General features: G+C 50.3%; 2 protein-coding genes across 2 annotated transcripts in view; both read left to right on the forward strand.

The window, feature by feature from the left end:
- The window catches only part of OLFML2A (olfactomedin like 2A), a 30,478-nt gene extending 12,358 nt beyond the window's left edge, over positions 1-18,120 (forward strand). The window contains exons 3-8 of the mRNA XM_072777883.1: positions 4,552-4,659; positions 6,122-6,331; positions 8,191-8,437; positions 10,924-11,154; positions 12,167-12,352; positions 13,738-18,120. Coding sequence (XP_072633984.1) covers positions 4,552-4,659; positions 6,122-6,331; positions 8,191-8,437; positions 10,924-11,154; positions 12,167-12,352; positions 13,738-14,342 — 1,587 coding nt within the window. The 3' untranslated portion in view covers positions 14,343-18,120. The remainder of the gene's footprint in view (positions 1-4,551; positions 4,660-6,121; positions 6,332-8,190; positions 8,438-10,923; positions 11,155-12,166; positions 12,353-13,737) is intronic.
- Positions 18,121-20,658: 2,538 nt separating this feature from the next.
- The window catches only part of WDR38 (WD repeat domain 38), a 29,619-nt gene continuing 26,174 nt past the window's right edge, over positions 20,659-24,103 (forward strand). Inside the window, 2 exon segments of the mRNA XM_072777724.1 lie at positions 20,659-20,704; positions 22,311-22,339. Coding sequence (XP_072633825.1) covers positions 20,659-20,704; positions 22,311-22,339 — 75 coding nt within the window.

Below are 24,103 nucleotides of genomic sequence, written 5' to 3' on the forward strand. Positions count from 1 at the left end.
CCTTGCCACGATCCTTTGGTGAGGGAACTTTTGGTCGCAGCTTGTGGAGGAATCTGAGGCCCAGAGAGGGATTGTGACCTGCCTAAGGTCTCACAGCAAGAAACTGGCAGCACTAAGATTTGAACTCAAGAATTCCCTGCTATGTCTCCTTGCCCATGGAAGGGGTCCCTAGGCAGCTCTTAGCCTGGAGCCCATTGTCCCTTAGGTCTTTCCAGTGCACAGCAGCCATTGTGGTTTTTATTCAGCCTTATAGGACTGGAGTGGGGTAGCAATGGGAGTGACTCATCAGGTGGTGTTGTAGAAGGAAGAGAAGATACTCTGTCTCATTCATATGGTAGGTGCAGGGGCAGGTACCTGAGAGGTAACCAGAGAACCCCAAGAGAAGGGGCTAGAGGCAGTGTGGGACAGGGCTGAGGCCCCTCCCATTAGATTTGGCTCCTCCTGCCTCAGCAGGAGGCTCTCTATGGGCAGCCCCCAGGAGAGGAGGTTAAGGGAAGCCTATGGAGGAGGGGAAGCAGGGCACACCCGTGTCCCCTTATCTCTACCCTAGCCCTTTCCTTCAAGCTAAGAACTCAACTTCAAGCTGTGATTTGGTCTTAGTTGCATGACTCTGAGTAGGAGGGAGAGGATTCTAGAGCCACACTTTTGGGGAGATAGGTGGCAGGTGCATGCTTTTCACCTATCTCTTCATTCCTTTTCCTTCTGGACATGAACTAGATAGACATGGCCCCACGCTTGAGGAATCCCCAGTCTCTTGGGGACATAGCTCCTAACTCTAATAGTTGGTCACTGGTGCTGGGACTCACTGATTTCCCAGGGACCATGGGAACCCAGAGGAGGGTTTGGTTTTTTTTTGTTTTTTTTTGTTTTTGTTTTTGTTTTTTTAGAAACAGATTTTTTTTCTAAGATTTTATGTATGTATTTGACAGAGACAGCAAAGCAGAAGGAGCAGGAGAGGGAGAAGCAGGCTCCCCACTGAGCAGGGATCCCGATGTGGGGCTCTATCTCAGGATTCTGGGATCATGACCTGAGCCAAACCAAGTTGGTTAAGTCAGACGCTTAACCAACTGAGCCACCCAGGCACCCCATTAGAGCTGGGCTTTGAGGGCAGCCCTGGTGGCTCAGTGGTTTAGCGCCACCTTCAGCCTGGGGTGTGATCCTGGAGACCCGGGATCGAGTCCCGCGTCGGGCTCCCTGCATGGAGCCTGCTTCTCCCTCTGCCTGCATCTCTGACTCTCTCTCTCTGTGTGTCTCTCATGAATAAATAAATAAAATCTTAAAAGAAAAAAAGAGCTGGGCTATGAGGGATGAGTAGGAGTCCCTCAGGTAGAGAAGAAAGGAGAGCATTATGAGTGAGAGCAAGTGGAATAGATGTGGCCCAGGATGGCTCCCTGCCCTCTCTCTGCTCTAGCGCCACTAGCCACCTGTCAATTCCTCTAACACAGGGCTTCCCAAATTATCTGTGGTGAAGGACTAATTTTTTAAAAACTAGAATCAGCACTTTTGGAAAGTGCCATAAAAATGAAGTATTAGAAAAATGAAACAAAAACAGGCATGTAAAATACAAGTCCAATGTTTTACTAGTAGAGTCAACAGATAAAAAAATTTCTCTGTCAGAGAGGCCTGAGAGTTTACAAAAGTCTACTCTCGCTTTTGGCAACTATTTTATCACAGCTCAGTAACAAGTAGCTTGGACTGGCGCTAATCTGCGGACCGCACTCTGAGTAGCGTGATCCCAACACACCATGTCTCTTCACACCTCTGGCTCTTTGCACAAGCTGTTCCCTTGGCCTGGAATGCCCTTGTCCTGCCATCTTTGCCTAATTTATGTTCTTCCTGCAGAGCTCAGCTCAAGCAAAACTCCCTCCTGGCATACTTCACTAATCTGCATCTGCTCCTAGACAGGGTCTGCACCCAGTCGTTAATGGTCTGAGAGCCTCTCTGATTCTCCCTGTTCTTTCATAGCCCGTGAAGGATTGTGAAGGCTGTGTCTTAGTCCTCATTGTCCTTGGTGCCTGGCCCAGAGGAAACCTTTGCTGAGGTCAAAGAGGATGCGGGGGGAGGGGGGGGTAGCCCCGGTGACCCAGCGGTTTATCGCCGCCTTCAGCCCAGAGCGTGATCCCGGAGATCCAAGGATCAAGTCCCACGTCGGGCTCCTGGCATGGAGCCTGCTTTCCCTCTGCCTGTGTCTCTGCCAATCTCTCTCTCTCTCTCTCTCTCAATCTCTCTCTCTCTGTGCCTCTCATGAATAAATAAATAAAATCTTAAAAAAAAAAAAGAGAGGATGCAGGGGCAGACCATGGAGGGCTCCAATGCCAGGTTTAGGAGGTGCAAAGCCACACATGAGCTGTGGGGAGCCATGGCAAGTTATTAGCAGGGTCAAACCTGTGTTTTAGATAGCCAGTTTGGGTAGCCATGAAGGCAACAGAGTGAAGCTGGGAGGATCCCCCATAGCCCCGTGGAATGGTATCGTTATTGCTGATACTCACAAAGCATTTGCTGTGTGTCCACTCTGTGCTGAGCCCTGTCCACACACTAGTGTTCCTTACCACAGCCCTATTGTCTCATTTCACAAGGGGCATTGAGTAACTCTTCAGGGTCTGAGCAAGGTTACAGGGGAGCAGACAAGACTCAAGGTCCAATCCCTGCCTCCATAAGACTTCTCCACTCCCTTTTTCCATTTTACTGATTAATGTCTACTCAAAGAAAGGCTCCCTGGCTTCAAACAGTTTGAACACCCCTGGGAGAGTGGGAGTAAAACTGTGTTGGAAACAGCTGGCCAGGGCCAAACAGGCACGCTGGCCTGCTCAAACCCTGAGAAATGCTGCAGGGCTCAGAGTGGGGCCATGCGAGAGGGTAAGTGGGAGGAACTGCCCTTCTCGAGAAGCCGGTGGATGCTGATTTCCCAGCCAGCCCCTTGTGCCATGGTTTCTCTGACACTCACTGGCGTCTTGGCCATCTGGAGGGAAGGTCATGTCCTAATGACACAGGGTGGAGAGAGGAAGAGGAGGGGCAGCTGCAGGGAGGAGCCCTGGGCCAGACAAGGGCGACGCGACACAGTATCTGTCACTGACCTGTTTGTTGTGCAAGCTCTTCCCTTTTTCTTAGCCTCCGTTTTCCCATCTGGACACAAGCGGGTAAAGCACAATAGCAAAGGGGTTTTGGCTTATACCAATCTGGGTTCTACCACCAGCCCCACCATTTAACAAATGGGTGGCTTTGGACAAGTCACTTCACCTAGGCTGCAGTTTCTTATTTTATAAGACAAAGACAAAAAGTTGTTCAGACCTTGTCCAGAGGCCTGGCCAGCTCAGTTGGTAGAGCATGCGACTGTTGATCTCGAGGTTGTGAGTTCAAGCCCCACGGTAGGCATAGAGATTCCTTAAAAAAAAAGTTAGGACGCCTGGGTGGCTCAGCAGGCGATCGATCCTCCGATCGATTCCCGCATCAGGCTCCCTGCATGGAGCCTGCTTCTCCCTCTGCCTCTGTCTCTGCCTCTCTCTGTGTCTCTCATAAATAAATAAAATCTTAAAAAAAAAAAAAAGTTGTTCAGACCTTGTCTTTTTTGGGTCCTTAGGTGCAGACTCTAAGGCACATGATTCATGTTCCAGTGATTTATTATTAAAATGTTCTTGGGACACCTGGATGGCTCAGCAGTTGAGCGTCTGCCTTTGGCTCAGGGTGTGATCCTAGGATCTGATTCTAGTCCCACATTGGGCTCCCTGCAAGAAGCCTGCTTCTCCCTCTACCTGTATCTCTGCCTCTTCTCTGTGTCTTTCATGAATAAATAAATAAATAAATCTTTAAAAAGAAAGAAAGAAAGAAAAAAAAAGAAGGAAGGAAGGAAGGGAGAAAGAAAGAAAAGAAAGAAAAAAGAAAAAGAAAGAAAGAAAGAAAGAAAGAAAGAAAGAAAGAAAGAAAGAAAGAAAAAATGTTCCCAGGAGAAGCTGGTACGAAAGTAAAAGAAGTGGGAGTGGAAAAAGTAGGAAGCCCAGTATGGTGTGGGCTCAGGCCAAGCTACAGCTACAGCCCCAGCCCCAACCCCAGGGGATGCTGGAGTGTGAATGACCGCTCAGTTGTCCCCACTGGGGCTAGGGAGCTGGGCTTTTGGATGCCTGCACCTGTCAGGCATTGCCTAAGGACGGCCCCAGGAGGACATACTCTCCCAGGCAGTTTGGGGACATAAGTCTCTTTAAAGAAAGTCACAGATGCAGGCTGTCAAGAAGGCACATGGAAGCCAGATATGGGCACAAGAAACAAATGAGAAGGATCCCAGGCATGCAGAATGATCTCCTCTAGCATTCACTACATACCTTGTGTAATGAGGATGAAGTGAAATAGCCTATTACAGCCCCTCATACAGTGCCTGCCTCATAGTAAGTGCTCAGAAGATGGAATCTATTGCTTTTCTTGTGATGATTATTAGCAAGCTGGGTCTAGTGGGTGCTGAGGTCCCATGCAGGCTATTTCAAGTGGTGGGGCTCCTTTTGCACCCTTTGTGTCTGATCCTGTGCTCTGCCCTTGCCCTAACCTGCACCCTTTCCCTGGCAGCTACAGTCCATGGTGGATCTCCTGGAAGGTACCTTATACAGCATGGACCTGATGAAAGTGCATGCCTATGTCCACAAGGTGGCCTCCCAGATGAACACACTGGAAGAGGTAAGGACAGAGGTCTACCTGGGAGCCAGGCTGGGTCAACACTTGGGGCCAAGGGGCAGGTCTGAAGGGGTCTGAGCAATTCTACCTTAACGCCAGTGGCTGTTGAAAACCAGACTCCAGCAGGGAACTGGGAGCAGGAGATGCAGGCCTCTGGGTCCCCACTTTGGGAAAAAGGTCTGACTGGGGGTCATGGGCCTACAGGAGGCTGGAAGGCTGGGTGGAGAAACTGAGGCACCAGCTGACTGCATGAAAAGGATGTGGAGGGGGCTGGCAAGAACTTGCAGTTGCCTTCAGTTCACTAAGACCAAGACTTGCACATTGTACAATACCAAGGTCACAAGTCCCATAAAATGCCACACAAAAGTGCAGGACTGGCCAGGCCTACTGGGGCAGGGCTTAAGACCGCATGGCTGGCCCAGTACCCGGTTGCAGTCGAGGCAGAGTGCTGAGCGTCTTCTGGTCAGTGCAGATGTGCTGGGGGGCTAGGCAGGTGGCCAGGACTGCCGCCTGAGGGCAGTGACAGAGTTGGGCAATCGTGGGGATCCAGGCTGCAGGTTCAAAGTTTGCTGGCACACATCTCTGCTGACGTGGCCTGGCCTCTGCCTGTTTCCTGCATCCGGCTGGGCTGCTGGGAGCCTAGGGACATGCAGCTGCCAGGAGCGGGTGTGGGGGCTTCCTTTCCCAGCTTCCTTTCTGGAGGGAGGGGGCACCTGGGCATCCTGTGCCCAAGAGTGGGAGATTAACTGCTTACAATCCTCAAAATTGGGGTCACAGTGGCTTTAGTCATCCAAAAAGTGTTTGGTGTGTATGTACTATGTGCCAGGTCCTTGCCAACATGGGAGTAGAGTATCAGTTGTTGGATTTCTACTGTGCACCAGGATTTTCTGTGCACCTAGTACATGCCAGGCTCTCCTGTCACTGGCTCTGGATTTATCCTACTTTGACCCTTCCTCCTATAATCTTAGGAAATGTTAACTCACTTTATATAACTATGAGCCAGACGATCTGGAGGGTATGTCTGCTGTGGCTGGAACAAATCAGAAATGGTTTCCGTAGCCACAAAGAAATGATTTTTTAATTATCTTCTGTTTTGCATTATCTGTGCTTTGCTTCTGTTCACTAAGCGATAACTCTTAAAAAAAAAAAAAAGAAAAAGCTTATTGCTATCTCTGGGTGGAGGTGGAGAAAACAGTCTCACTTGGGAGGAACTGGCTTCCTCTGTTCAAAGGGAAAACATCACTCACTCACTTTTTAAATAAGACATTAATAATTACATGGTCTCTTGGCAGCATGCTTTATCCATCCATGCCTGCTGCTGCTATCAAAACCTGTACCTGGGCCCTGCTCAGGAGACTGGGCAGTGAAGCCTGATGGCAGAAGCTGGGATATCCCCTCCAGGGTGGTGGTGCTGGGGGGTAGCTGACTGAGGAGACTAGAAAGACCTTGGAGTCCTGCCCTACAGAGCGTCAAGGTGAACCTGAGCCGGGAGAATGAGGTAGTGAAGGAGAGCATGCGCCACCTGAGTGAGCAGCTGAAGCGCTATGAGAATCACTCGGCCATCATGATGGGCATCAAGAAGGAGCTCTCCAGCCTGGGCCTCCAGCTGCTGCAGAAGGACGCAACCTCTGTCTCAGCCGCTGCCCCAGCCCCCGGCCCTGCTAGCAAGGCTCAGGTGAGGCCATGGCTCTGGTGATGGGGCCAGGAGGTGGGTGGGCTTAGGAATACAGTGTGGCAAGACCTCAGTCCCAAAGGCAGGGCTGAGGGTTGGCACAGCTGGAGGGCCCATGGCCAGATGGGGGGTAAGGGTGCCTGCAGTGCAGCACACATAGTTGAAAGAGGTAAACGGGGAGCAGATGTGGGGATCCAGATGAGGGGTCTGTGTGCTGGGGAAGGCATTTGGTGGCCTTCTCATTCCCATTTCCAAACTAGTAGAGACAAAGCTGTAGAGATGACCCTCCCTGCCTGGCCCTGGGAAGCCAGGCGGGCTGCCGCAAAACCACTTCTAGCCTCCCCTAGTGTGGTAGAGCTGCTGGCGGGGTCAAGCCTGCTCAGGGGTAGGTAAGCAATGCGTCAGGGACCCTACAGACTCACACCACTTCATCAACCAATCCGGGGTGGATGATTCTTGCAGCAAACACCCAGACATGCCATATTCCTGAGCACAGTGAGCAGAGACACCAGGCAGAACCACCCAAGATATATAATATGCCTTTATGCACATTTGAAAAAGGCCCTCCTTTAGGCAGATAAAATTGCCAAAAGAGCCAATAACGAGAAGCTCCCTAGAAGTGGGCAAATTGTACAGAGGCTCCTTCCTATGGTAGATACACACTAGGGCGTGTGCTTGGCAAACGCAAGTACAGGCTTGATCCTGATGCCATTCGAGCCCCTGAGGCCAGCCACCCACCTGCTGGCCGTGGCCGCTCCATTCCCCACTGCAGCCTTGTGTCTCGTGTGGGGAATCCAAACATCCTCAAAATTGGATTCCTGAAGCCTAAACCTGACTTCCTTACAGACATTATCTCAGTTAATCCCATGACCACCTGCAAGAGGGCCCATTGGTGCCCGTTTGGCAGATGAGGAAGCAGAGGGTGAGGTCACAGGGAGAGAGGGTCGCTGCCCAGGGACTGGAGCATGGGCTTGCATGACCAGCGGGCCCTGCTCTTCATCTCAGCCCCTCAGCCCCTGTGCTGACATTGTGATGATGGGGCACTCTATGTGTGCTGCTACAGGGTGGAAGCCTGGTGCCGTGGCCCAGGGCAGGCTTCCTGCTCATCCCTAGGTCAGGTCCACAGGTGCAAAGCAACGCTGTTTTGGCCACAGCACAGAAGGTCTAGATACTGTACTTGCCGTATCTCCCGCCTAACAATGGGTGATGTCACCAGGGCCTGTGTTCTTGTGCCAAGCCGGCATCAGAGGCATTTAGAAGGAACTTTACAGAACTTTAGAAACCACATGCACTGAGGTCAGTGGCCTTGGGGACCGACTATCCAATTCTGCCTGAGACCAAAGGGTTTCCCAGGTTGTAGGACTCTCAGTGCTAACACTGGGAAAGTTCCGGGCACACTGAGATGGATCGTCACCCTGCCCCGGGGCCTGAGAACCTCTCCCCTGACCACAAATGAAGATCCACAAGCCAGCGAGACAGGGATGGGAAGCTGCCCCTATGATCAGCTACCTCCTTAGGTAATTAACCAGTATAATGTAACACACACACACACACACACACACACACACACACACACCCTGGGGGCGGGGAGGGCGAGTGTGCAGGGATTTGGAAATGGAACAGGAACCTAACCTATCAGGTTGGGCTTCAAGCCTGCAGGGAAGCTGGTGAGCTGAATGGGGAAACTAAGGCACGCCCCAGTCAGGATTATCGCCACTATGGGAGGAAAGCCATGAGTTCACGAGCCCCTGAGATCGGCCTGGAGCGGCATGACCACTTTCCAGCCCCCACAGGCTGAGCTTCTGTGACCTCCCAGGACACCCTTCCCACCTCCCCACATTGACATTTTCCTTCTCTTTCAGGACACAGCTGGAGGGAAGGGCAAAGACAATACCAAATACAGCAACATGCAGAAGAGCTTTGTTGACCGAGGTCTCACCAAACCTAAGGAGAAGCTGCTAAAGGCAGAGAAGCCAAGGAAGGAAGGTGGCAAGGGCAGATTCCCCCTGCCCACAGCCAAGCCCCGGACCCTGGCCCAGCAGCAGGCCGTGATCCGAGGCATCACCTACTACAAGGCAGGCAGGAAGGAGGTGTCCGAGGCTGTGGCCGGTGAGTTGGAGAAGGACTAGACCCTGGGAGGGACAGGGCAGGGAGTCGGGGGTTGCTAATGGGTGGCTACACCCCAAGGATGTAGCCTCCGGGGAGCCAGTGTCTTCTCTAGATCTCAGCTCCACTGCCTCTTGGTATACTGTGCTCATCCACACGATGGGATAGTGCTCCTCGTGGGGTCGTTGGGACGAAATAATAGAATCCACACAAAGGCCCACCCAGTTCCTTTCCCGTACTTTGAGCTGCCTCCGCCCCTCCTGGACTTTCCCTTCTTCCATCAGAGATTTGCTGAGGATCCGCTAGGTGCATGCCAGATCTCCCCAGAGATCTGCCTAACACGGGCATCGCAGTCCAGCAGGGAAAAAAACATGCCCATGACCAGGCAGCAGCCACAGGTGGGGCGGGAGCCCCAGGGGCTATGGAGCCAGGCCAGGGTTCTGGGAAGTGATGTGCGGCCTTCAGAGCACCTCTTGTTTCCAGAGTGGCCTTGGAATGGATGGTCTCCCACTTCTTTTTTTTCCCAAAGTAGAACCCACAGAGTCTCGTGTTTTTCCTATAATCCATGGGGGATCACAGTGAAGGGCAACCAAGTAATTAACCAAAAAGAGAGAGAGAGAGAGAGAGAGAGAGAGAGAGAGAGAGAGAGAGAGAGAGAAAGAAGTCCCAAGAGTACCCAAATTTCAGGGCCATCCCCACTGGTGTGGCTCCCAATTCTTCCTCTGAGACCCTCCCCAAATGCCTGCTCCCCTCTCATGTCCCAGAGAGGTGTCCAAGCCTGCTCCCCCACCTGTGTCCTGCTGACCACCCCTTTCACTGAGGCCCCCTGCCTACCCCATGTCTAAGGGGCCAGGAGATAGAAATGTGAGGGACCGGTCTTCAAGAGCCACCCCCCTCCCTAAATTCTTGGTCTCTCAAAGCTCAGGGGCCTCTTCCCAGAGCCCCTGGTGCTAGCTACTGGCTCTGAGTCCTGCCAGCTCAGCCTGGCCACAGTACAGAACCTCTGACCCCTGGCTGGGCACTGCCCAAGAACAGCTGCAAGCATCTGGCTCTGCCAGCGAGGCCCGTGGGAACAAAGCCCTTGCCCTGGCAGGCTGCCAAGGCCAGGCCGCCCTAGAGGGTGTGTTCCATCCCTAAGGGCTGCCCCACAATGGAGCCTGGCTGAACCCTATGCAAAGAGGAAGCCTGGCAGGGAAAGAAAATGAAGAAGTCGTGTCATTGTCGTGGAGTCAAAGGGCTTCATCCTCTGAGGGCCACACCATCCCCTTTCCTTTGTCCCTGGAATAGGTTTTCTGTGTACTTTCATACACGCTGTTCCACTAGATCCAGGTAAGGAGACAAGCTCAGAGAGGTGAAGAGACTGGCTCCAGGTTTCACAGCGAGTTGGTGGGACGGGGACCCAGATCAGTGGGCTACAGAGCCTGCCTCAGACCCCTCCCCAGCTCTGTGCCCTGCTGTGTGGCATTGATTCTTCCTGTTTTCCCTACCCAGACCCCATCCATCCCAGCTAGACAAGTGTGTGGGTCAGGGATGACCCAGAGATGGCCCCATACAGGTCCCACGGGAGCTGAAAAAGTCATCCTATCAGCAAAGGCCTTGCCAGCAGGGGTGGGAGAAATGGGGTCCAGAGGTGCCCAGACAGCCTCAAGATCAGAGATAGGAGATGAATGAGGGCAGAGAGACAGACACCTGGGGTCCGGAGGTGACGGGAGGCTGGCTGTGCCTGCCCCCTCCCTGCCTGAAATGGCAAATACTGGGTGAGAGGAACTGCAGGCTGGGTTCCAGAGGGGAGGACCAAGAGAAAGTCTATGAAATGGGAGCCAGGTTTCTGTCTTCTGGAGTTGAGTCTAGGACATGAAAAAATTGGTATAGGGACTCCTGGGTGGCTCCGTGGTTTGGTGCCTGCCTTCGGCTCAGGGCGTGATCCTAGAGTCCCAGGATCAGGTCCCACATCAGGCTCCCTGCATGGAGCCTGCTTCTCCCTCTGCCTCTGTCTCTGCCTCTCTTTCTGTGTCTCTCATGAATAAATCAACAAAATCTTTAAAAAAAAAAATAACCTGAACCATTTCTTGAAAAAAAAGAAAGAAAGAAAGAATTGGCATAAAGTGTTTGACACTTAGGAGGGCAGGGGTCTCATATTTGGCACCTCATGCTTGCCAGGACCTGTGCAAGTGAGGTGTATACATTTTCCTCTGATCAACACAATAGCATAACACGGTGGGCCTTTTGACTCTTGTTTCATAGAAAGGGAAGCTGAGGCCCACCAGGGCAGGGGAGTTGGCCAAGATCACTCAACTGGGGGCCTTGGAGCCAGTCTACTGACCACAAAGTCTCCCTACCACCTACTTTTTGAGTCCTTTCACCCTGAGGAGTGAAAGATGTGAAGCCCCCCCTTCTCTCCGCCATGGCCCCGGAGCTGGGAGCCAAGTGGGCCTGGGGAGGATCCTGGGCAGCCGCACAGGACATGAGCACGGGTCCTCTCTCTACAGATAACGCCCTCAAGAGCACTTCCTGGCTGGAACAGCTGCCGCCCAGGTTGGAGGGCAGGCCACCAGAGCCCAACTCAGCAGAACATGATGAGGCTGGGCCCAGGGCCTCAGAAGGAGCAGACTTGACCTCTGACACCCCCAGTTCAGATCCGGCCACCACCCCCACCCCGACTCCCACCACCCAGCCCCAGCCCACCAAGCCACCTTCACACCCAGATGTCCTAAGCCAAGGTGAGTAGGCCTCATAGGAGTCAGCAGAGTACAGCCCCTGGGCCAGATCCAACCTGCAGCCTGTTTTTTTTATGACCCTTGAGCTTAAAGAACAGTTTTTTACATTTTTAAAGGGTTGTTAAAAAAAGAAAAAAAGAATACAGGACAGACGTATATGGTCTGGAAAGCCTAAAATGTGTACTATTTGATCCTTTCTAGAAAGTCTGAGCACATTTAGTCAAACAGTATTTTCAACAAATCCTTCCTAACACATCACCTAGGATCCCATCATCCAATCCAGCAACTATTTTCACTTCTTTATTTTCTTATGTCCACGTTTGTAGCTTTGGCTTCTGCCTTTCAGTAGAAATATTTTCCACTAAATCACCGACCTGGAGGGCACCTTTGATACCTGTGATAACAAGGTATTGTTAAACCCATCCCCTGCTTTGGTCTGAATGCATTCGGCTTCCTGGAATCTTTCCTAAAGGGTCCATCTGCAATGTGGACAGCAGCTACCACTTATCTGGCTCCCCCCACAGCCCATTTCCAATGTCAGAAAACTGGAAATAATCTGAAGGTCTAACACTGAGGGGACTGGGGCAGAGCTGTCTGGTGGCTTGGTAGAGCCTTGAAATCACATCATTAAAAACCCATTAATGATGTGAGAAATTGCTCAGTGGAGGGCAAAAACGGGATACATAAAACTATATATTCAGAAGAACCACAGTTTTTTAAAGTATGTCCACATGACTGTATATGCAAAGAAAAAAATAGAAGGAAATACAACATGTTTCAGTTTTTCTTTGGATAATGACATTTTTCATGATTTTTATTTTCTTCATTCTCCTTTGCTGAATGTTCTGTTTTCTACAATAATCAAACATTGCTTTGGTCCTCAGGAAAGGGGGGAAAGGCTGCAAACAAAATACCGGGAGGGATGTAGGTAAGACCCAGATAAACCTCGGGGCTGTTGCTTTGGCTCGAGGCCTGGGGTCTGAGTGCCAGATGCAATACCCCTCACTCCCTGCAGGCAGAGAGATGAGCTGTGAGGGCACCTTGCGGGCCGTGGACCCCCCTGTGAGGCATCACAGCTATGGACGCCATGAAGGAGCCTGGATGAAGGACCCCTCCGCGAAGGATGACAGGATCTATGTCACCAACTACTACTATGGGAACAGCTTGGTGGAGTTCCGCAATCTGGAGAACTTCAAGCAAGGTTGGAGAGCTGGGAGACGGGAGGAGGTGTGGCACGGTGCCCACGGTGTGGGCAGCCTGAGGAGGGTCTCCCATGGAGACTGGGCCCTCCTTTCCCTTTCCCAGCCTGGCCCAGCTCCAAATGATCGGTCACCCCAAAGAGGGGCATCTGAGGGCACCCCCCATGGGCTGGCACAGAGCCAGGAGTGGGAATGTGGCAACCAACAAGATGGATGTGGTCCTGCCCCTGTGAGCATAACTTACTGTCAAGGCCAACAATACCGAGAGCTTCCTCTTCTCGAGTATTTATTATATGCTAATCTTGCTATGTGCATCAGCTCGTGGTAGCTTCATAATTCTATGGGGTGGGGGTTATCTCTCAGTTATACAGATGAGCAGAGCCCCAGGCCTGAGAGGAGCTGCAAGTCTGGGCAGGGAAGGGCAGGATTTTGGTTATCAGATCTGCGGCATGATGGGGGAGAGGGTCATTTAGGCAAGACCAACCCACCAGAAATGCACAGATGGGAGAGCCAAAGACCTCTCCTCTCTACACTGAAAGATATAATTTCAGTGTAGTGTTTGAGGGAGAGCTCAAGGGACTGTGGAACCCCAAACGAGATCAGAGAAGACTTCCCCAAGGAGGAGGTGATGCTGACTGAGCTGAGCCCTGTTGGGAGAGCAAGAATAAGCCAAGCAAAAGGGAAAGGGCGGGGGGTTCCAAACTGAAAGCCCAGAATGTGCCAAGGCCTGGCAAGGAGAAGCAGGATGGCATGGAAGGGAGGTGGGGAAGCATAAGGAGAGAGTAGGCTCAGTCAGACCCTGTAAGCCACATCAAAGTTTGGATTTATCCAGGGAGCTGTGGAGTCCCAGGGTATGGCCTGGAACAGCCAAAGTCCTTCCTCTGCCAGGTCAAAATTGACCTGGGACCTGCCGCAAGTGGTTCACAGGCTGGTGTGGAGGAAGCCAGTGAAAAGTGCTAAGACAAGGGTTATGGGGGGCCAGAGGAGAGGCCCTCCCTCAAGCCTGGGGAGGTCATGGAAGCCTTCGGGGAGGAGGTAACATTGGCAGCGAGCTCTGAAAGATACGGAGGCATCCTGCTAGGCAAGTAGTATGGGGAATGACAGTCCAGACAAAAGGAACAGCATGGGCAAAAGCTCTGAGACAAAGCACAGGGGCTGTCTAAATCCTGGCTATTGCAGTCCATAACTGGGTGACCTTGAACCCTCTGACCCTGTTTTGTCCTTGGCATATGGGATGCTAACAGTGCCTGCTTCACAGTCCCGGTGACATAAGATGATGGGCCCAACTTCAAACCCATGGCCTACTCAGTATTCCTTGCTTACTGGGCCACTCAAGAGCCCTGGGTGGCTTGCCAGGCCCTAGCGTGACCATCTGCCCTCCACACAGGCCGTTGGAGTAACATGTACAAGCTGCCCTACAACTGGATCGGCACGGGCCATGTGGTGTACCAGGGTGCCTTCTACTACAACCGTGCCTTCACCAAGAACATCATCAAGTATGACCTGAGGCAGCGATTCGTGGCTTCCTGGGCGCTGCTGCCCGACGTGGTATATGAAGACACCACTCCCTGGAAGTGGCGTGGCCACTCAGACATCGACTTCGCCGTGGACGAGAGCGGCCTGTGGGTCATCTACCCCGCTGTGGATGACCGCGATGAGGCCCAGGCCGAGGTGATCGTGCTGAGCCGCCTGGACCCCAGCGACCTCTCCATGCACCGGGAGACCACATGGAAGACACGGCTGCGGCGGAACTCCTACGGGAACTGCTTCCTGGTGTGCGGCATCCTGTATGCCGTTGACACGTACAACCAGAAGGAAGGCCAGGTGGCCTATGCCTTTGACACGCACACAGGCACCGACGCCCGCCCGCAGCTGCCCTTCCTCAACGAGCACGCCTACACCACCCAGATCGACTACAATCCCAAGGAGCGGGTATTATACGCCTGGGACAACGGCCACCAGCTCACCTACACCCTCCACTTCGTGGTCTAGCCCGGACCTGTGCTCACAGGAGAGGAGTGGCAGGGGATATGGGGGCTCCCCCACAGCAACTCCTGCAAGGGGCTCCATCAGCAAAATTTATTGGAGTCTAGGCCCGGGGCAGGTGCTAGGCATGTGGTGCAGCCAGGATAAAGCTTCCTTGGCACCAGGTGGATTAATAATCCCTTCCACTTGCAGAGCATTATGCCAAGAGCTTCACATGCACAAACCCATTCAATCCTCCCAGTAGCACCCTCAGAGATAGAGATATTTAAGCCCATTTAACAGATGAGGACACTGAGGCTCAGAGAGACCATATCACTTGCCTAAGTAGCCTCAGTTTGGATCAGGCAAGCCAGGCTGTCACAATAGCCCTATTTTACAGATGAGGAGACCTGACCGTGCTCCCCTACACCTCCAGGCCTCTCCCCACTCTTCTAATTTCTCTTGTACTCTCAACTCTCACTCAAAAGCAGAGGCCTCTGGGACCTATGCACTCGTGCTGTTGGAGGCTCCGCGCTGTGTACCACCCCAGGCCCCCGCTCTAGCTGACATGCTGGTGGCCCTGGGCTAATGTTCCTGCTCCTTGCCTTTGGTCACCCCGCCACCACCATCCACCTCACCCTCTGTCCAACCACATTCCAAACCTCCGTGGTCACCCAGCCACTGAGCATAAACCACACCCCGAGGAAAAATACTGGCTCCTGTTCCAAGGTCCCCTCCCTCCGCATTTATGTTTACTTTCTCTTACTGCTCCTCAGTGCTGTCATTTGTTTCTGCAGCAGCAGCTGAGGAGGAAGCAGGCAGCTGCCTGCCAGGCCCAACTCTACCAGGGTGAGGACCTGGGCCAGGTCCCTCTCCCCCCAGAAGTGCTGGCTTTGGCCCCACATACCCGGGCCCTGGGACCTCTCCTCAGCTCCTCCCAGAGCCTTTGGGCCCGGGCTCCATGTTGTCCTTTCTCTCTGGACCTTTGAACCCACAACCTACCTGCACTCAGGGATACCTCCAGGTCTGCCATGAGCAAGACCCTGCACCCAGGGCTGGGGTGGTGCCAGGATGAAACAGATTCCTTCTTTGTCACTCCTGACCCGGCCATTTGTTGGAATGGCCTAGCAGTTTTTGGCGTGGTTAGGGGTCCTGGAGGAGGCAGAGATCTAAGCAGTTGGGTCCAGAAGAGGCATTGGACCTTATGATTGCAGGGAAGTGCTTGAGGGTGGAAGCTAGAAAGGAAGGGGAAGGAGGTCTGTGGACTGGGCTTTTCTAGGCTTCAGAGTTGTTGGTGCCAGGCCTTGGGGCTGAGGAGGCACAGGTGGACCATCTGTTACCTGTGCTGCTGGTGGCTCCCCTGAGCCTCAGACCCAGACAGTCCACAGGACAAGCCTTTAAGCCTGTACCTCATCTGCTTTGGATAGTAGTATTTTTAGAGCTAGGAAGTTCACCAGTCCAACTCCCTGTTTCAGCAAAGGAAAAAGAGGCCCAGAGAGCTTTAGAGAGTGGCTTGGGCCACACTGAGCAACAGGACACAGCTGATCTTCCAGAAGGGCTTTGTCTATAGCCTGCATTCTTCCTTCGAGGCAGCTCTGCCTGGGAAGGCCACAGACTACCGAGCACACAATCCATCCCAACACCTTTGAGAGTACTTACTGCTGATCCCGACACCACCCTCTGTCCCTACTCCCCTCATTCTGTCCCCATGCCAGCTCATGCACATTTGTGTATTTGAACACCCAGCTGCCATGTTAGAAAATTCAGCTGCAAACCTAAGAGTGGAAGGAAATGCATTTTGTGCAGAAGACATTTCTTTCAAGCATTGTCAGGTGATGTTTTATTTAAGCTGTAACTCACCCCTGAAATAAAGAGGAATGATGATAGCCAGCCAAGCAAGGCCTGACTCATAGTGGTGGACACATCCAGCCTCCCCCACCCAGCCATCGGCGGGCTCCACTGAACAGTCTCTTCAGGGGGCTGCGTTTCCCTTGGCCCTGGGTGTGGGTTTTACAAGACTGTCTTTCATGATATCACAGCCTAACCATGCAAGAAATGTTCAGACTCCTCTTGCTCATTAGTTTGAGAAAAAGGAAAGAAAGGACGAGATTTGGGAAAATTAAAGGGCAAGCAAGCTTGTTTTCTGGGGAAGATGATGCTAGCTGCAGCCTCCAAGCATTCACTAAGACCCTTTTGTTTTTCAGGCCTTAGTATGTGGGTTATGTGGTAGATAGTTCTTTTGCTCACTTTATAGATAGTCAAACAAGCCCAGACATGGGTCACTTGTCATGTAAGCAGTTGAGTGGAGAGCTGGGTCTCAAAATCAGGTTATCTAATCATCACCACTGACTGAGCATCAGGTGTGCCAAGCATGCCAGGTGCATATTCTTGCATCATCACAACAGGGAAAGTGTCCACTTTATAGACGAAGAAACTGAGGTAAAGGGACTTACCCAGACTACCCTTAGTCTGTGGCAGATACGGGTTTCAGAGCTGGTCAGTACGTGTTGTTTGCCAACTGCATGGCACTCCAGGAGCAGCTCCAGAAGTGGTGGCTTTTATTCACTGTGACCAGGCCACAAACTGCATCCACAGAGGAGACCCAAGAAAGAGGTTGGAGTCAGCTTGTAAAGAGCCCTGAATGTCAAACCAAGGACTGCCTCCAATCACATTTAGAACAAAGTCAAGTATAAATTAACAGAGAAAAGAAAATTCTAAGACAATTGGAATTTATTCCATTGCTGATGGGAGGCAGGGACAGGTTTTTGTCATGGACTTTATTATATTTGGCAACAAGTACTTCAAATAAGAAAGGACCAGGACTGGGGAGCCCCAGTGTTTCTTACTGACCTTGGATGTGAAGGCAAAGGAAGCTGTCTCCGATGTTCTGAACACATGAAGGGGCTTTGGCTACCACCTTGGATTCCCCCGTAGAGATTACTAGGCCTGAATATTTAATTTGCTCTGTCTGCGGAGGAGAGAAGGGAGCCTCTGCCTTGGGGGCAGCACTATAAGTGAGGCTGGGGTTTCCCTGGGAGTAATTTGAGTGTTCCTGAAAACCTATGTTCCAAAGCATCATTTTTTCTTCTTGACAGCATTGGAAACCACTCTGGTGACAGGAGGACACAGCACTGATGGTTGACAGGGAGCCTGGGCAGGAGTTAGAGAGGCCTAGGTTGGGATCACTCTGCCTCTTATGTGCTGCATGCTTGGGCAGGGTAGAGACTGAGAGAGGGGACAGATGTCAACTCCCTTTTATGACTGAAGACCTGCAGCTTAGCAAAGACTTGGGCCAGCTGAGGACCCAAGCAGCACCATCCTAGAGCTAGAAGGCACTTTTACACACATTGTTACTGACGCACCCAGGAACCCCCAAAGTTGGCCTCACTTTTCCTCCCTTCACCCCCCTATTACCCCCAGGTGATGAACTGCAAGTTCAGAGAAGTTAAGCAACCTGCTCAGGGTCATGAATCTAACAAGTAGTAGAGTCAAGATTTGAACCAGGTCTGTTTCTACACCAAAGCCCCAAACTACCTGTTGTTAGTACTCTTCTAACAAGTCGTGTTTCCTCTTTTGCTTTGGCAGCTGGGAATCTCAAAGTCAAATTTGAGATTACTTTTTAACAATTATACTGAGTCACCGAGTGGGCTCTGACTTCATTCTAGCTTTCTGCTTTAGCCTTGACCCTGATCTGTTTATTTTTACTCTATTGTATTATACCTACATTTGTAAGTTGCCACAATACTTTTTTTTTTTTTTTTTTGCAACAAGGTGGTATATACCTAAATAAATACATGATCAAAAACTCTGTTTGAAAGTCTTCACTGAACACTATGGTCTGTTTCCTTATCACAACACAGACATTTAATAACCAAAAAAGAATATTTTCCTGGGAAAAAGAGTGTTGTAGAACTAGGGAGGTAGGCCTTAGCATCTGAGTCCCATGTTTCCCAAACTTGTTGCTCCTGTGCAGACCTTCATGATTTTTGCCATTCCCCTTGACTGTTCAGTATGGTTTACTATTTCCCTTTCAGATGATTTCATTCTTTTTACGACAATAATTTTATTTTAGGGGAACCCAGGTGGCTCAGTTGGTTAAGTGTCTGCCTTCAACTCAGGTCATAATCCCAGGGTTCTGGAATGGAGCCCCACATCTGGCTCCCTGATCAGCAGGGAGCCTGCTTCTCTCTCTCTGCTCTCCCCCCATTGGGTAAACTCTCTCAAATAAATGAATAGAATCTTTTAAGAAATAAATAAAATAATTTTATTTCTAAGGGAAGGTTAATAAGCTGCTAGCAAAAACAATTTTTTTAATTTTCAATTTTTGAAGGAGGAATATTACAATAGTAAAAAAGTCAGTGACTACCATGCAAGGTGGCTGGGATGGGACACTGAACAAGCAGCACTATTGCCTTCTTGTGGTGGATACTGCACCTATGAGCCCTGGCCCAGTTGCTCTTTGTGTAGAAAGTAAGATTAGCAAATGTCAGAGGGTACGAAAGACAAGCCAACAGCAAGTGGACATTGACCTTGATGTAATCCCAGGGACAGGACTAGAGGGAATGGCTTATCCCATGTGATTGAAGGGCCTTTCACCTGGTGGCTTAGATGATCACTGATGGTGACACAGATTTAGACCAACTTCCCCAAACACAAACACAAACACACATATAGTTAGGCCTTCCCTCCCCAGCTTTGGCAGAGGTGGGGACTGCACCTGTGGCCTCTGGCAATAACAAGGGTCCCACTCCCCCAGGACAGCCAGCCAGAAGCACTAATGGGTGCCATTCCTGTCACTGTGCAGACCCAAACATGGCCAGTCTGTGTGTGTTCTGTGCCAGGGGTGGTGCTCAGTCTTTGCAGCATTATGTCCTTGAATCTTTCCAGTTACTTCACGCGGTTTGTCCATTTGTCCATATTGCACAAATGAGGAAACTGAGCCACGGACTGCTACCTCTTGTGTTCAAGGTCACACAGCTGGTGGTGGCTGAGCTTACGGAGTCACCCTCCAAAATGTGCACCAACCTCAGCTCATTTCAGAGCCACTGGGGACTGTGGAGGGTGCCAATGCCCACGTACCCCCACAGACCATAGCATAGTCTCTGGTGGAGGGCTGAGATTTAGTATATTTTAAAAGTTCCCCGGAAGATTGTGTTGTGCATTCAGGGTTGAGGCCCCCTGCTGCTCCCCCTCCCACTGCTCAGAAAGAGCATGCCATGAGCACAATGGGGTGGATCCGTCAGATGCCAGGCTGTACCCAGAATAGCATCCTCTGCCCTGGCTGCCACAGGAGAGAGAACAGAGAGAGCAGGCCTCGGCCTGGCATGTCAGCCTTTTCTCCCCTATGGGGCGGCTGCAGCTGGGGGTGGGGTTTCTAGGGCACAGAGCACAAAGGCTCCATCTGCCCCCAGGCAGTGCCCAGATGCTGTCCCGCCTACCCAGCCCTGTCTGAACTCTGCCCACGTCTGGGGCCAGCCCCTCGACCCCCCACATTCCAGTAGGGACCCCATGAGGCAGGAACAGACAGGGCTTTCAGGATGCGTGCCTGCCAGGGGGGATGAATTATTACCGAGAATTATCTGCCATGAGCACAGGGTGGCATTTCACGTGCCAAAGGTTGGCTGGCCCCGCCCTGGCCCTGGCTGCTTGGCTCCGGGGCCCTCATTCCAACTGTGCGAGGACAGAAACTTTATTCTCTTCCACAGTGAGAGGCCTCCGCCCCTTACCATCTGTGCAGCACCCCCTCAGCGATCCCCACCACCCCTACCCAGGGGCCAGAGCTTTCCTTCTCCAAAGCTCAGCGCTGAGCAGATTACATAAAAGTGATTAGAAAGTCAAGTTTCCCAGGTCTTTTTAAGCCAAGGATTTTATTGACAAGCAAAGCCATTGTTTCCAAGTCACTGTTGCCCCAACCTGTTCTGGCTTTTCTGCATGGGGCCCTAACAGATGCAAATAGCTGCTGCAGCTGAGACAAGCTTATTGTGGAAGGATCCAGGGTTCAGTTTAATCCCAGCTTGGCCACCTACCACCTGTGGAATCCTGGAAGATCCTTAGCTCAGTTTCCTCATCTGTAAAATGGAATAACGACCTTGACCTTCCAGAAATGTTGTGGGGTTGAAATGAGATAGTGGATGTGGAAAAGCTCTAAGTGGGAACATGGTGGGCATACAGCCAGGCAAGGCATGATTTTTGTCAGGGACCTCGAAGACTGACCTTGGTCTTACTCCCCAGGTTAAGGCAGACCCAAAGTGACAATTGTCGGCAAATGTAAGCCATATTCTCAAAACTGATGCCCAGAGGGCAAATTTCTTTCACTTAGTGTGCCTACTTGGACCGATCGGTAATGGCTGTCTATGGCTGTCTATGGGAGCAGCCCACCCAGGCCCAGCGTAATTGAGAGATTAGTAATATCTGCCATGGGAATAAAAAGTTAGGGTAGGATCATACATGCTACATTTTACCATTCCTATTCTAGAGCAAGGTCTAAAAATACTCCTCGCTCAAGTTTTTGTCTAGATTTGTGTGGCAGCCTCCACACTAATCTTTCTGCTTTTTGTCTCTTCCTACCCTCTGATCCTCAACTCAGCTGCTAGGGTGAATTTTTTAAAATGAAAATTGGACCATTTCATTCCATTACCTATCACTGTCCCATGGCTCCTCCCATTGCTCTGAGGATCAAACCACACTCCATGATTGACATTCTGGGCCTTCACTGGCCTTCTCAGTCTCATCCATCACCACACATTTCCAAATATCCCCACCTGGAGCACCATCAATCTGAGCATCTTCAAGAGCTGAATGTGAGGATTCAAGGCAGCTTGGAAAGTCAGACCGAAAACCCTATACCCAGACTCACAAGATCAAATCAAGATCAGAGGGGCAGCCAGAGACCTCTCAGCATTTGCCACCAGTGAATTTAACAAACCAGAAGGGGCTGGTAAACTTCCAATGGCTCCTGCGGTGCAGTTTACCAAGGCTGTCATCCTGCTCACCCCCTAACTGCACTGATGGGATTAGTCCTGAGTTGCCCCTGCAGAGGGGAATGCACCCTGCTCTCTCTCCTGATTGCCCATTCCCACACAACTCTCTCATCAGCAAGACCCAGGATGGAGGCTTTCAGGCACTGCTGTGTCCAAAGCTTTCTTATCCAGGATCCAGACATTGCATAAGGATTCCTGCCCCATCATAGGCCAGTGGGGTTCCTCTCCATCTCCTCCGCCTCAGTCCTAACTCTTGCTATTCCCCTGAAGGCAATCAGATAATTCAATCTTTCAGTTTCACAAACTTTACCCTGAGCTCCTGCTCTGGCCAGGCTCGGGGATAAGCACTGGGGATACGGAGAATGCACCATCCTTCAGTGGATATTGTCAATTAAGCTGGCTGGAAGGCTTGATGCTCCAGAAGCACTGCATGGCTGAGGAATGAGGACCATATAAACAAATCTCAGTGTGCTTCTGAGATTGGGATGTTTACTGAAATCATTAAGCAAGAGTTTAGGCTTGCTGAAGAGGCAACCACATGAATCAGTGTCTTTTTTTTTTTTTTTTTTTATGAAAGAGTGTCTTGAGGGAAAATACCTTCTTTAAAGAAAAGAATCCAAAAAAATAATAATAATAAAAAATAAGGAAAGAAAAGAATCCAAACAGGCTTCTTTCTTTTTTTCTATTTAACTTGTTACTTTGAAATAAGTCAAGGTTCTAAGTTACAAGAGCAGGACAGAGGATTCCCATATACCTTTCCCCCATGTCCGCTGATTATTCACATTTTTTAAAAAGATTTTATTTATTTATTCATGATAGACATAGAGAGAGAGAGAGAGAGAGAGAGAGAGAGAGGCAGAGACACAAGCAGGCTCCATGCCGGGAGTCCAAAGTGGGACTTGATCCTGGGACTCCAGGATCACACCCGGGGCCAAAGGCAGGCGCTAAACCCCTGAGCCACCCAGGGATCCCAATTATTCACATTTTTGACATTGCTTTATTATTCTCTTTCTAGGTATATCCTTTTTTCTGAACCATTTGAAGGTAAGTTCCAGATTTGATGCTCCTTTCACCCTAAATACTTCAGTGTTTATTTCCTGAGAACATAGACACACATAAAACCACAGGACAATTAGCAAAATCAGGACATTCAGCATTGACATAACATTCTATCTAATCTACAGGTTTTTTTTAATTTTTATTTATTTATGATAGTCACACACACACACACACAGAGAGAGAGAGAGAGAGGCAGAGACATATGCAGAGGGAGAAGCAGGCTCCATGCACCGGGAGCCCGACGTGGGATTCGATCCTGGGTCTCCAGGATCGCAGCACCTTGGGCCAAAGGCAGGCGCCAAACCGCTGTGCCACCCAGGGATCCCTACAGGTCTTTTAAAAAATATTTTATTTACTTATTCATGACAGACACACAGAGAGAGAGGCAGAGACACAGGCAGAGGGAGAAACAGGCTCCATGCAATTGTCAGATATTTCTTCATGATTAAATCAGGCTACACATTTTAGGTAGGGATGTTTCAGGCGGGGCAGAAATAATTATTGTCTTTCTTAGTGCATCCTATTGAGAAGCCCTGGTTGGGGGAGCCTGGCTGGCTCAGTCAGTAGAGCATGCAACTCTTGATCTCAGGGTTGTGGGTTTGTTGGATATAGAGATTACTCAAAAATATAAAATCTTTTAAAAAGGGGGCAGGGGAGTGAAGCACTTGATGTCAAGTTGTCCCATTATAGGTGATGGTTATTTTGGTCACTTAGTTAAGGCATGTGCTACCAGTTTTATCTACTATACAATTACTAATTTCTCCTTATAACTCACAAATTCTAGGGGAGTACTTTGAGACTATACAGACATTTTATTCCTCATCAAACTTTCACCCTTTATGTTTATATCTTAATGATCCTTATCTATAGTAATTATTACCCTGATGATTACAAAATTGTGACTTAAGATTTCTATTGTTATTAGCATTCTACTGTAAAGAAGAGCTTACAGTAGATGTACATATATGCTTGTATGGATGATGGGCCATGAATTCTTATCTTATTCCATAGGTGATAATTCATTACTCTGATTATTTACTTGATAACCAAACTGTTGCAGATATGTCTGGAATGAGAGCTAATTCAGGCTAGACTTCTATGGCCTTTTGCTGTGTCTGTCTTATTTGCTGAGTGCTTGCTTACTTTCAAGTGCAAAAAAATGACCCGGGCTCATCTTGCACTCTCTCTGGCCTAGTGCAGAAATCAGCCATTTCTCTACAGAGCTCTGGTTCCTTTGGAAGAAGATGGTATTTAGAAGCAAGGAGCTAGCCAATAGATGGGCTCATTGTTTCTAGATCCTCTCAGTGAACAGAACTAGGAAATACATGCATACCTAAATATAAATCCAGGAGTTCATCCTGTTACCTCCTATTCCAGGCCAATATCACAACATTCTTCCTGGCCTTCCCCATGGCATATTTGTGTGTCCCTTCTATATCAGTGAGAAACCTGGCTCTCAATATCCTCAATGTATTTCATCTTTTACTCAATCCTCCAGTACCCAGAGAATAGTTTTAGAATTGCTGATCTATGCCAGTATGAAAAACAAGCCTGTTAGGTAGAGTTTTTAACATTTGTTTGCAGGAAGCCTCGGTGGCTCAGTGGTTGAGTCCCTCCCTTCGGCCCAGGGCGTGATCCCGGGGTCCTGGGATTGAGTCCCACATAGGGCTCCCTGTGTGGAGCCTGGTTCTCCCTCTGCCTACACCTCTGCCTCTCTCTGTGTCTCTCATGAATAAGTAAATTAAATCT

This window comes from Canis lupus, chromosome 16, assembly GCF_048164855.1.
Source record: "Canis lupus baileyi chromosome 16, mCanLup2.hap1, whole genome shotgun sequence".
In the NCBI taxonomy this organism is placed as follows: Eukaryota; Metazoa; Chordata; class Mammalia; order Carnivora; family Canidae; genus Canis; species Canis lupus.